Below are 12649 nucleotides of genomic sequence, written 5' to 3'. Positions count from 1 at the left end.
ATGTCACCTATAATCATTCTCAGTAATGTCTTAATATCTATTAAGAGAGAGAGAGAGAGATTGTGGAGTTTTTGGAAGAAGATATAAGTGACATTTTGGCCCTTCAGATGTTGCTAAAATGAACTCACAAGAGAGATTATTTTCTAGTGGTGTAAAACCAGAAGAGATTATTGCTAAGAAGTTGAAGGAAATGCATGCTACATGCTTGAAATTATAGGTTGCCACGATGGTGTCTTATTCAAGGGCATACTCAAATTCCATGTCACTATCTTGAATCTACATGTGTTACATGGATCACAATGACTTGATTTATGTGAATCCAACCATAATTAGTATATTTTAAAGATTAATCATGTTATGTTGATATCTCTACATGTCTTTAAGAGGATGCCCATTAGATTTTGTAGGACAAGCCATCACTGATTGAGGAGTTACATGTATTAGTTCCAACTATGTAGGGCTCAACAATTGACAAGCAGTTAAATGGCCTAAATCAATGCAAGTCTCAATCCACAAATAATTGTAGTTTAAATCAAATTGTTGTAACTTACCAACTAAAACAGTAGCACTAGAATTATGAATCATTCATTACAAAATGTCCTCATTCTCATTTCTCTATTCTGAACAGTGATCACAATGGAGATTGAAGGCTGCTTGGGAGTATTGTGTGCCAAGACATACATAAATTCCTACTGACATACAGAATATGGTACGGGCATTTCGAGAGGTGCATGCAAGTTGAAATTAATGTTTCTGGTCCCAAACATCTAAATATTTCCTGATGGAGATGTATCACCAACCCATGCAAATATTATTTATTGCATGAGGCAAACACAATCCCCACAGGGTGAATGTGTTGGATGCTTTCGTTCATTCTCGGGAGTTGAAAGCATAAAGAGTACACACACACACAAGTTTCTTCAGGAGCCTATTGAGTTAACATCATGTGAAGTCAATAGTGACTCCTACCAAATTTTGTCCTGATATTACTGATGCAATAAAATATCAACATTTCAATTGGACTTGACTACATGCATCTTTTCATCCTAAAAAGAACAAAAAAAATATTTTCGACGTGCTAAATACTTTAGTAAATGAGCACATTGTGAACTGTTATGTTCAATGAGACAAATAGACAAATCAGTATTTTTATTATCCTTTATTCATGATATGTTAAGGGGGGTTTGGGATAATATAGTATCCAAAAATGTTAATTAAGAAGTAGAAGAGGTTAATTGACAAAAACAAATTAGAGATGGTCATCAATCTAAAATGATGAATTTGATCCAACATGACCTGCTTTTCAAATATTATCATAATAGAATTGATCGTCAATTCAAAGTGTTGATTGCTCATTTGCGTCTTAATATCTTAAGTTGAAGGATGTTATAAAACTACATCAGATCATCTCTGGTGTGAATCCTTCGATGTTTAAGTTAACGAATTATTTTTCTTACGATGTGTGAGTTCCAACTGATTATCAATTCTAACTATATTAAAAGTACCATCATCAAGTCCCTCTCATAAAATTAGGTGGAGACGGCCATCACGCTTTGAACAATGGAAAATTGTGTTCCCTAATGTTAAATATTTTACGTCCTAATTAACTCATTTTGCACGGCATAAGATTCCATTTGGTGGGTCTATGTTGAGCTGAGGACTGTCTTTTAGCTACCTTGTTGTCAGCTAATATTCTCATGACACTATCGATGAAAAGAATCAATAGATTTGATGCCAAAATACACATTTATTATGTATCATTTTCTTGTTACGAAACACATAAAAAGCGACCAAAGTTAATTCCACTAAATTGAATCACACTCTTAGAAATTTCAGATGGGATCGAGCCACTAATCAGACATCAGCTAGCAAAGAACGAAGAAGAACTATGATGTCTCATTTCAACCAATCAACGGCATAGCCCACATTGCATGTAATCGTAGAAGAGTAGAATTACAGTTCTAAATTGAACGGAGCTTAAAGCTAGCAACAATTCTTTATTAGAATTGAAGAGTCATATTTGTCTCACACTACATCGGGCAATTGAACAATAGGATTATCAAAAGCACAAGAACTGCGAGAGAGAGAGAGAGAGAGAGAGAGAGAGAGAGAGAGAGTATAGAGAATTTAGGAGGGATTTTTTTTTGGTTTTTGAGATTTTCATAACTCAAACTTAGTTTCTTACCATGACAGAGTAGTCAACAAAAACATAAAGTTGTTTTCTTCTTGCTTTGGGGAAGCTGTTGAAGGCACCCAAGAACTCATATGATGTAGGAAAGACGACTTGCTTGTGTATACATCTGATTCGATATCAATTTAACTTAGAAACTTCTTCTGTCTTATAAATTTGAATCCTCATTGATGATGGAAAGAGGGTTACATCTCTTGTACAATAATTATGTGATTTGTAGGGTTGCAGTGGTGGATTAGATTTCAAATTAGATGGATTTGTAATTATTAATTTGAGCTTAAGCTTTCTAAACTAAGTGAGAATCAAGGCTTCATTGAGTAAGTCATGACATGTAAAGCAAATTTTTATTCAAAGAAGGTCCTTTAACACTTTAATCCATAATCCATATATGTTTTATTCTATTGCACAAAAACATGTAGTTTGTGTTTCCAAAAGAGAAATGTATTAACTAAGCAATAGAAACAAGAAAGAAGCTCTGTAGATCAAAAGCACAAAAACACAAAAACACAAAAGCACAAAAGCACAAAACATGTAGTGAACTAATTAGCAGAGCCTTATTCCACTCTCTATATATATACATGAGAGATTATGCAGGAATCAAAACAATACTGAGCGGAAGAACAGCTCTTTAGCAGTCCTAAGCCCCATTTCAGTTCAAATTTTCTAAAGATCCACTGAATGCTATGGGACCGCTCAATTAGACTCAAGAACCACTGCGGAAGCTGCTCCATTTGTAGTGGACATATCAGTTTTATGTGTGGCAGCCGGTCGAGACTATCCAGGTGCTCCAGATTTGGACAACCATGAACCTCTAAAAACTTCACGGAAACATTGTTCAACTTCTTGTTGTCTGTGACTCTGAGAACGTCATCCAACCGGAGGTTTGTGACTTCTCTTAAGTCGTGAGCTCCATAGAGGTACAATTCTTTCAAGTTGGTACCATGGGATAGGCCTTCCGGAAGAGCTCTCAGCCTGGAGCAGTCGGGAAGAACACACTCCTTTAGATTGGAAAACAGTCTTCCCTGCCCGCCTACCGACCATTCTTCCCGGTTGGGCATGTCGTTGAACTCCAGATGTTCGAGTTTCGGAAATGCGGAAGATTCCACCGGCAAAATGCAGCCGAGAAATTCAACTCCGATGGTTTTGACGGCTTTGAAACTTATGATCTCCAGATATTTTAGCAGCGGCAACATGCCTAGAGGAGGTAGCTCGGTGCATGATGCGAAGTGCCAGAGCTTCAAGTATTCCAGGTTAGCAAAAGATTGGTCCAGGGAGTGTGACACCATCCATCCTGGGAGTCTCCGACCGAAGAATTGGCTGATGGTAAGGTCTTGCAGGCTTGTTGGAGGAGAGAGTTCATTATATATCTTCTCTGCTCTCTCGGTTTCCTCCTCGTCCTCCTGGTTATGTATGTTGTTCCCATCTCCATTATCTTCTTCTTCCTCCTCGTCTTCACTCTCTTCGTCCTCATCTACACCGTCGTCGTCGACTTCAACATCCTCGCCATCGTCCGCGACATGCATCCAACTCAAAAGGAGATAACTAAGGAAGCGTTTCTCCGCAAGTACCGACGCTGATCCCGTCGCTACTGCTCTCTCCAGTTTGGATATTCTCAGATATCTTAGCTCGAAAAGCGCTCGCAATTCCTCCAAGTCGCACCCCTCGTCCATCTCATTCGTTGGGTCATCAAGGCCGACCACAAATCCTTAAAGATTGTTAAGCTTTGTTAACTTTTAGATTCCCTTGGGTACATGAGTCAGCGGAGTATCGAAAGCATCGAGACACCTCAGACTGTGCAGCCTCGTGACAGCATTAGGAAGCCCGTGTAAGTGGTTGCAGTGGGAAACGATCAAAGTCTAGATGTTTGCAAGTCGGCCTATCGTTTTGGTATATCATTAATCTTTGTACCATGAAGATCTAAGTATCTTAGATGCAATAGATCCTCGATGCAATCCGAAATTCTATCGATCGATGTATCTCTCAAATCCAACACTTGTGGGTGCGGTAACCTTCTCAGCACATCGTCGTCGATTATCGTTGTCCCCCATGTTAGAAAATGGCAACCTACGAATCTTGGTGTTTGCTTGTATATCTAATTCACCTCCATGTCTAATCGAAATCCCTTCGTCTCTTATCAAATATGCACCAAAGGATCATAAATGTTCATGCATAGAGCAACAGCTATTGTCTGCGTACAATGGATCCAGCTGTAGCAGATTCCTCGAAACTAGTTCCCAATAATACTCCTCGGCTACATCTTCCATCAACCTATTATTATTTCCACGTTCTACGATAAGGCCTTCAGCCACCCAAAACCGAACGATCTGTCTGAAATGTATAGTACTTCTCTCTGGGTATAAGGAGCAATAGATAAAGCATTGTCTCAGGTAAGATGGTAAATCCTCCTCCCCAGCTTCGAATACTATCTTCCGAAGCAACATCCGCCCACTATTTTCATCCATTTTCTCCACTTGGTGGATATAGCTATGTCTGATACCTATCAACACGCTTTCTTTTCTCGTGGTAACTAAGATCGTGCTGCTGCCTTCTCCTTTACTTAGTGGTCTCCTGAGGAAATCATTCCAAACAGTTGCACTCCAAACGTCGTCCAACACGAGAAACAAGTTTTTGGTCAGGAGAGAGGCGAGTTTAGGTTCCAATTCTGACCTGCTTTCTCCCTTAAAAGATTCTACACCTTCGGCTGCACACCTTACTAGCTCTTTCAGTAAATCGATCTCGGAATAATCCTTAGACACATACAACCATTTACTGATAGGAAAGTTGTCCTTGATCCTTTGGTCGTTGTATATTTGACGTGCTAAAGTGGTCTTTCCGATGCCACCCATCCCTACAATCCCCAAAACACGACACTTTTGCTTATTTTTCTGGAGCATGGCATCAATCAGATTGTGGGCAGCTACTTCAATTTGTTCCCCTACAGTGTCCTCCTCAACTTCTAAGGGAGATGTCTCCCGTGTAGTTGTTTTGTGAGGTTGGGGTTCTTGGGTTGCCGACACTATCTCAGGCACCAAGGCATTGAACTCGGCCATTTCTTTCAGTCTAGCATTAAGTGCTTCGATTTTGGTAGCGATCTCTTGACGGTATTTAGTGCACATAAAGCTAGAGGAAACAAAGCCGAGAGGGGAGCTTACCGCTGACGCTGACGCCGGCGGAGGTTCCAACAGTTTCCCACCTTCGATCGTGCAGAGATCGATGATATCATCGGCATCGTACATGAGATCTTTCAGCATCCTCACCCAGTTGTCAATGACGCGCTCACACGCCTCTTCCGCTCTGCATCTTGGATCAAACATCTGATTTTGACCAAGTTTTCCGTCAGCGATTTGATCTCCTTCTTCACACCTAGCACCTTGCATATCTCTCCCTCCAGAAACTCTGTTACGACTTTAAGGTATCTTGAAACAAAGAAATTAAGGATCATTGCCATGATCTCTTTGACCCCAACCGAGGAAATGCCACACCACTCAGAAAGAAAGTTTGATGTGTTGTTTGCACGGCCAAGTGTTCCTTGAGCACAAATATATTTGTATCCAAGAGCAGCAGCATCAGTAGAACAAACAGGCTAAAACAAACCACGCCTGCAAACAAAATTACGACAAATGTCAAGGATGGAGTCTTACCTTCACCGGTTACCGTTGGCAAGCGAAACAAAAAGAAGGAACGCTCGTCTGTATGTATTCAAAGCGGTAGCTATAATTTAAAGATGAGAGTGCGCTCGCATGCAGCAGTATCTATGTTTCTTTCCACTGTGCATGTGCATGTTTTGTTGCTTTAGATACCAGAAATCTCTGGTCATTGGTCGAGTCATGAAATCGTACGAGCCGCCCGGCCCTTAAGGACAGAAGTTAATCGACCGAGGAATCTTTCTACATTCTTAGGGGTAATTCATAACAACATGGAATTATTTCCTAAGGTGATCCATGCAGTAGCTGTCAGAAATCAGATTATCTTATCATCTACTTTCTTATTCTTCCGAGATCTGAGACAAATAAGACGAGTAGCTCAACGGAGAAGACGGCAGAGTCACATGGCGAAATCTCGGAAGTAGAAGTCGCGGTATCTGGGAAGTGTGTGCAACTGTTCAAGTTTGAGATGAAGATGAGACCCAGCAGCTCAGCGGAGTGGGCGGAGGAGTTGCGGGGCGAAGTCTCGGAAACAGAGATCGCAGGACACGCTGAACAGCTGTGTTTGCTGAGTTCGAAAAATCTGCAAGGAGTCGATTCAAAGAATCTGTGAAACAACTGTGTATAACCAGCGACTCGGCGCAGAGGACGGATGGGGAACGAATTCGAAACAGAGCTTCTAAATGATAATTTCTCATAGCGCTTCTTTATTTGTTTTTAATTTCTCACAGCGCTTCTATTTTAAAAAGAATTCGAAACAGAATTTTTCTAAATGATAATTTTATCCTTTCGTCAGCTGTCCCCTCCATCTAGTCTAACCCATCGGCCATCGTCTTTGTCGTCGCCTTCGTCATAACCTAATGGTCTAGGATAACGATATTCGTCCACTGATAGAGAATAACCTCGTGTATAATGGAAGAGGATAAGCATGAGGGCTATAACAAAAGAGTTAACCCTGCTTGTATGCCGTAGAGGAGGATGGCCAACGGTTGGCTATGGGACGATGGAGGCATTGGCGGGTCTAACGAAAAAAGAGATTAAATGATTTTTTTCATTAGACTACAAACGTTGTTTTAGAAAAAAAAATTTTAAGTATGAGCATTCTAAAAATATTTCGAAAAGTATAATTCTAAAAAAATTGATATCGTACCAATAAATTCATACTATGGATGTACTCTTGAAGTATAGTATGAGTCTTGTATGAAGAGCAATAATTTAATTATTTAAAATAGATATCTCCACTATTAAAAACTATGCCGCCACTATCAAGTATTTAAAATAGGTGGTATAATTTAATTCAAATCTAATATTCATGTGATAATAAAATATAGAATAAAAATAAAATAAAAGTAGAATATTTATATTCAATTTATTTTTGCTATCGAACAATTTCATTTTAATAACTTTTGATATTCTTAACATATCCTATGCAAATGGATATAAATGTCCTCAATTTACTATTTAATTCTGAAAATTTTTTTTAAATCTAATTATATTATTGTTGTTGTTGTTGTTATTCTCTTCTTAATCATCAAAGCATCTATCATTGTTGGAGATACAAAATAATTAAAAATAAATAAATAATCAAATGAAACTTTATGAAGATTGAAGAGGTGGTGAGAAATAATTTTTGATATTTGTTGGATCGATTTAACATGTTTGGTTAAATGCTCGGAAGATGATATTCTGGGTATTTTTGTAACAATCCGAAAGATATTAGTTTCTGGATTATCAATCTAGAAGATGTTATATTATAAGTCATCTTTTAGGGTTGTGAGAAATAAGGGTTGTCCATAGAAATCTACATACAACATGATAATTTATTGAAGGACACTTTATTAGGTAGTATGGACATTTCTATTTTTTTTTAATACCAATTTTGTCCTCCCCCATCTTCCGGTGGCATCCAACTTAAACTCGTCGAGTTTGCATCCAGAGAGATCGTAGATGGTCATGCAAAGAAAAATATCGAATCTACCCGCAAAAGGTTCCTCCAAACTAGTTCTAGCCCGCAGCACTCATCGGCTACATCTTCCATCAACCTACCTACCTCCTCGTTCTACAATAAAGCCTTCGGCCACCCAAAACGGAGCAATATCCTTGTAATACAGAAAGACCTTCGTAGAGAAAGAACAATAAAGAAAAAATTGTTTCAGACGAGATGGTAAATCCTCGTAGCTCGGTGACGGTGCTCCTACCGCTCCACATCTTGAACGTAACATCTGATAGCCTCCAACCTTCGCTGCAGATTCATATTAATTTCATACTTCCAATGGACCGGAGTTAAGGCTTACAAGCGTTCCAAAGAATAACTAAGACCAGCTAAATCATATTAATTTCAGGTTTCCAACGAACGAATATATATATTGATCCTGAATACATTTACATGAGAAGGAAAAATATGAATGCATCAAACGAGGTCATGGAATGCATTCCATGCCATGTACTAAGAAAGAAGTGCAACCCAACACCACAATGACCAAAGAGAGTGGCTTCTGAATTCATTATTGGCCTGGTAGACTATGAATGAGGTGGTGTGTAACGCTGAAGCGGATAGTACAAAGTTATAATTATGTAGATTTTGAATGCAAGAAAAGAATCAAAATAAAGTAGATTTCATAATTATCACACAATCTAATTCATGATAAATCAACCCATAGGATACACAATAGATTTAACAACTTCCTAAGAATTCTCAATATTTCAATCCAAATAACATAGAAAATAATCTAAACCTACAGTGATCTTAATAGATTAATTATATAATTTAATCAATAACCGATCCATCATGTTTCAACCGCACACTCAGAAAAATTTAAAGATAATCTGATATAATCAACCCACAGTTCAATAAATACCGTGATTCATATGTTAATCAAAACTTATCATAAATAAATAATAATAAGATGAAACCATTAAATCCCGGCATCAAATACCTTTATTCGCAAAATATTATATAAAGGAAGCATAAACTGGCGCAGAGACCTTTCATTGAACCTGCAAAGAAATCAACAAAAGAATTAAGAGAATATATACACACATATATAGCTAAGTTATCGGATAGAACCAAGAAAAATGACTTACAAGGAAGACCAATGCCCTTATTCTGGAGGTACATTTGTGTCATACTTATATGGATCCTTGATGTATCGCATATATTCTTCGGAAAAAGTTTGAAATTTGACATCTGGAATCCGTTGGATGATGTTCCAATGCTCGTTGCCCTCGAGACAGCTCCTTAGCAGCACTATGTTGCAGTGCACTTCAAGTTTGCGGAAGCTCCATTGTGCAGAATTAGGGCGCTGTTGATCAATTAAGCGGGATAACCACGGGGGAAGCTGATCCATATGTTCCGGACATGTCAGGACCAGGTGCTGCAGCTTGTCGAGATTATCCACGCACTCTAGATTGGGGCAATCCTCCACCTCCAGATACTTCATGGCAACGTCGGATATTCTGTTCAGCATCTTGTTATCTGTGACAGACAGGTTGTAACTCAAGCGGAGCTTTGTTACTTCTCTCAAGTTGTGAGCTCCCCAGATGTGCAATTCCTTCAAGTTGGTAGCGTGGGATAGGCCTTCTGGAAGAGCTCTCAGTTTGGGACAGTCTACGAGACAACATTCCTTTAGATTGGGAAACAGCTTCAGGTGTGTTCTGTGACCACCTTCCTCCACACCGCATAGTGACCATTCTTCCCAGTTGGGCATGTCGTTGATCTCCAAATACTCAAGTTTGGGAAATGCACAAGTTCCCGGGAAACTGTGGCCGAGAAACTCAGGCCCAATGGTCATGACCGCTTTGGCTCCTATGATCTTAAGATATTTCAGCAGGGGCAGCATGCCCAGAGGAGGGAGCTCTGCGCATGATGGGAACACCGAAAGATACAAGTATTGCAGGTTAGGGAGTGATTCGCCCAGGGAGGACGACATCATCCAGTTTGGGAATTGTCGACCCGGGAATCGTACGATGACAAGAGTTCGTAAGCTTGAAGGAGGAGAGAGTTCATTACATATCTTCTCGGCTCCCATCTGGATTTGCTCCTCTTTTCTCCATGTTGTTGCTCTTCTATCCTCACCACTATCGGTGGCATCTCCATCTTCCCCATCTTCTGGTGGCATCCAACTTAAAATTAGTTCCCTAAGAGAACGTTTCTCCGCTAGTGCCGACGCTGCCGTCACTGCCCTCTCTAGCCTGTATATACTCAGATATCTTAGCTTGGAAAGAGGTTGCAGCTCCTCTAATCCACACCCGGTCTCGTCCACCTCGTTCGTCGGATTGTCATGACCGATCACAAATCCTTGGAGTATGTTAATATTTATCAATTTCCCGATTCCCTTCGGTACATGAGTCAGAGGAGTCTCTTCAACAACGAGACTCCTTAGATTATATAGTCTAGTGATGGTCATGGGAAGTTTGTACAAGTGTTTACATCCTGAGATATTCAAAGTTTGAAGGTTTACAAGACACCCTATTGATTCCGGTATCTCATGAATATTTGTTATATCAAGATCTAAGTATCTTAGGTGCAATAGATCTCCGATGCAATTTGGAATTCTCTCGACTGATGTGTTACAAAGATCCAATACTCGTAAATTTGGTAACCCTTCGAGTACATTATCCTCAATTGTGATGGTTGAGTGGGAGTCTCTGATCACTAAAGTTCTCAAACATTTCTTTTCTATGATGTGATCCGACAGTACTAATTTTATTCCCATGTTAAATATCAACAACCGACGAATCTTCGCGTTGGCTTTTATATCTAATCTTTGACCAACTGTAATCGAAAATCCTTCGTCTTTCATCAAGTATGTAGCGAGCGCTCGTAAATGGTCATGGATACAAAACATGCTCCTGTTTATAAACGATGGATCCAGTTGTAGAAGATTCCTCGAAACTAGTTCCCAATAGTACTCCTCGGCTACATCTTCCATCAACCTACCTTCTGCTTCTACGATAAGGCCTTCTGCTACCCAAAACCGAATAATATCATTGTAATGAAAAACCTTCCAGGTGAAGAACGAGCAATAAAGAAAGCATTGTTTCAGATGAGATGGTAGATCCTCATAGCTCAAGTGCAAAGCCCTTGGAACTTCTTCGTCGATCTGACGGTTCGTACTCCATGCGTCATTCTCGAGGACTTGTTCCCACTCCGCTGTGCTTCTGTCCTTGGAAATTAGAACCCCTGCAATAGCTTTGATAGCAAGAGGAAGTCCATCACATTTTCTAACAATTTTCCTACCTACTTCCTCCAACCTACGCATGTCATCCTCCTCCCCAGCTTCGAATACCGTCTTCCCAAGCAACAGCCACCCGCTGTTATCATCCATTTTCTCAGCTTGGTGCATATAGCTGCCTTTCATACCACTTAACACTGTTTCGATTCGAGTGGTAACTAAGATCGTGCTGCTACCTGCTCCCTTACTTAGTGGTTTCCTCAGGAAATCAGTCCATACATTTGGACTCCACACGTCGTCCAACACGAGAAATAATTTTTTAGTAAGGAGCGAGGCAAGTTTGGGTTCCAATTCTGCTCTGCTTTCTCCCTCAAAAGATTCTGCTTTGGTTTCATCTCCTGCACACCGAATTAACTCTCTGAGTAACTTGATCTCCGTATAATCCTTTGAGATATACAACCACTTTTGGATAGGAAAGTTTGCTTTGATCCTTCCATCATTATATATTTTACTTGCCAGAGTAGTTTTCCCGATTCCACCCATTCCAACAATCCCAAAAACACGACACTTTTGTTCGGTGTTCTCCAACATGCGATTGATTAGATCGTCGGCAGCTTCTTCGATTTGTTCCCCCACAATGTCCTCCTCAACTTCCAAGGGAGACGTCTCACGTGGTGGAGGTGGTTTTTTAGGGTGGAGTTGTTGGCTTGCGGGCTGTAGATTTCCAAGGATGGAGTTATCTGCCGCTATTCGTTTCAACCTATCATTGATTGCTTCGATTTGGCCTGCGATCTCATGGCGGTATTTGGTACACCGAAAGCAGGAAGAGACGAAGCTGAAAGGAAGGCTTACCACCCCTGAGGCTGATGCCGACGCCCGAACCTCCAAGGGCTTTCCCCCTTCCATCACGCACAGATCGATGACGTCGTCGGCGTCGTACATGACTTCCTTCAGCTTCCTCACCCAGAGCTCCATGACGGGATCCCCGCTGCGGCTCTTCTGCTCGGCATCCTGGAGGAAACATCTGATCGTCTCCAGCGTCTCCTGCAGCGCCTTGATCTCCTTCTTCACGCCCAGCACTTTGCATATCTCTCCCTCCACGAAAGCTGCCACATCGTTGACGTATCTCGAAACGAAAGTATCCAGAACCATTGCCATCTCTCGAGGACGAACAGGGAAAAGGCCTCGGCACTCTCGGGAAGAAGACTCGATGCCCCAAGTGGTGGTTCCTCGAGCACACTTACGTATGATGCTTAATGCCTACACCGATCGAATTTTCATCAAAAGAATAAATTGCATTGAGGAGCATGACCGATCGATACAACACCATTAGCATGCATCCCTTCGTTCACAATAAATAGCAACTAGCTGGCTGAGGTGTTGACTCGCCGGAGCCAATAATTCATGGCGTCATCGATGAGCATCGAGGAGGGCGCTGTGAAAGAATTTTCTTTTTTAATAAAAATAATAATAATATGACGTTGTTAAGTTACCAGCTTACGGTTGACTTTATAATAATAATAATAATAATAATAATAATAATAATAATAAAACAATGCCTTGGGGAGATTAGGATATCAAGATTGGATTTTTTGGATATTCATAAACTTAATCTTGATTTCTTAGGGAGATTAGGATAT

The 12649-nt window shown here is 40.3% G+C and overlaps 2 protein-coding genes across 2 annotated transcripts; both read right to left on the bottom strand.

Moving 5' to 3' along the window:
* Positions 1-4344: 4344 nt before the first annotated feature.
* Positions 4345-5812, bottom strand: LOC135594942 (disease resistance protein RPP13-like). The gene has a single exon (XM_065085450.1). It carries the CDS (start codon positions 5566-5568, stop codon positions 4345-4347), a length of 1224 nt encoding a protein of 407 aa, XP_064941522.1. The 5' UTR covers positions 5569-5812.
* A 2814-nt stretch (positions 5813-8626) lies between these two features.
* Positions 8627-12383, bottom strand: LOC135595370 (putative disease resistance protein RGA3). Its single transcript, XM_065086202.1, has 2 exons — positions 8920-12383; positions 8627-8832 (listed from the first exon to the last, which is right to left on the bottom strand). The coding sequence occupies exon 1, from the start codon at positions 12165-12167 to the stop codon at positions 8937-8939; it is 3231 nt and encodes a 1076-aa protein (XP_064942274.1). The 5' UTR covers positions 12168-12383; the 3' UTR covers positions 8627-8832; positions 8920-8936.
* Positions 12384-12649: the final 266 nt, after the last annotated feature.

This window comes from Musa acuminata, chromosome BXJ1-10, assembly GCF_036884655.1.
Source record: "Musa acuminata AAA Group cultivar baxijiao chromosome BXJ1-10, Cavendish_Baxijiao_AAA, whole genome shotgun sequence".
NCBI classification, from domain to species: Eukaryota; Viridiplantae; Streptophyta; class Magnoliopsida; order Zingiberales; family Musaceae; genus Musa; species Musa acuminata.
This window is presented reverse-complemented; position numbering and strand designations above follow the sequence as displayed.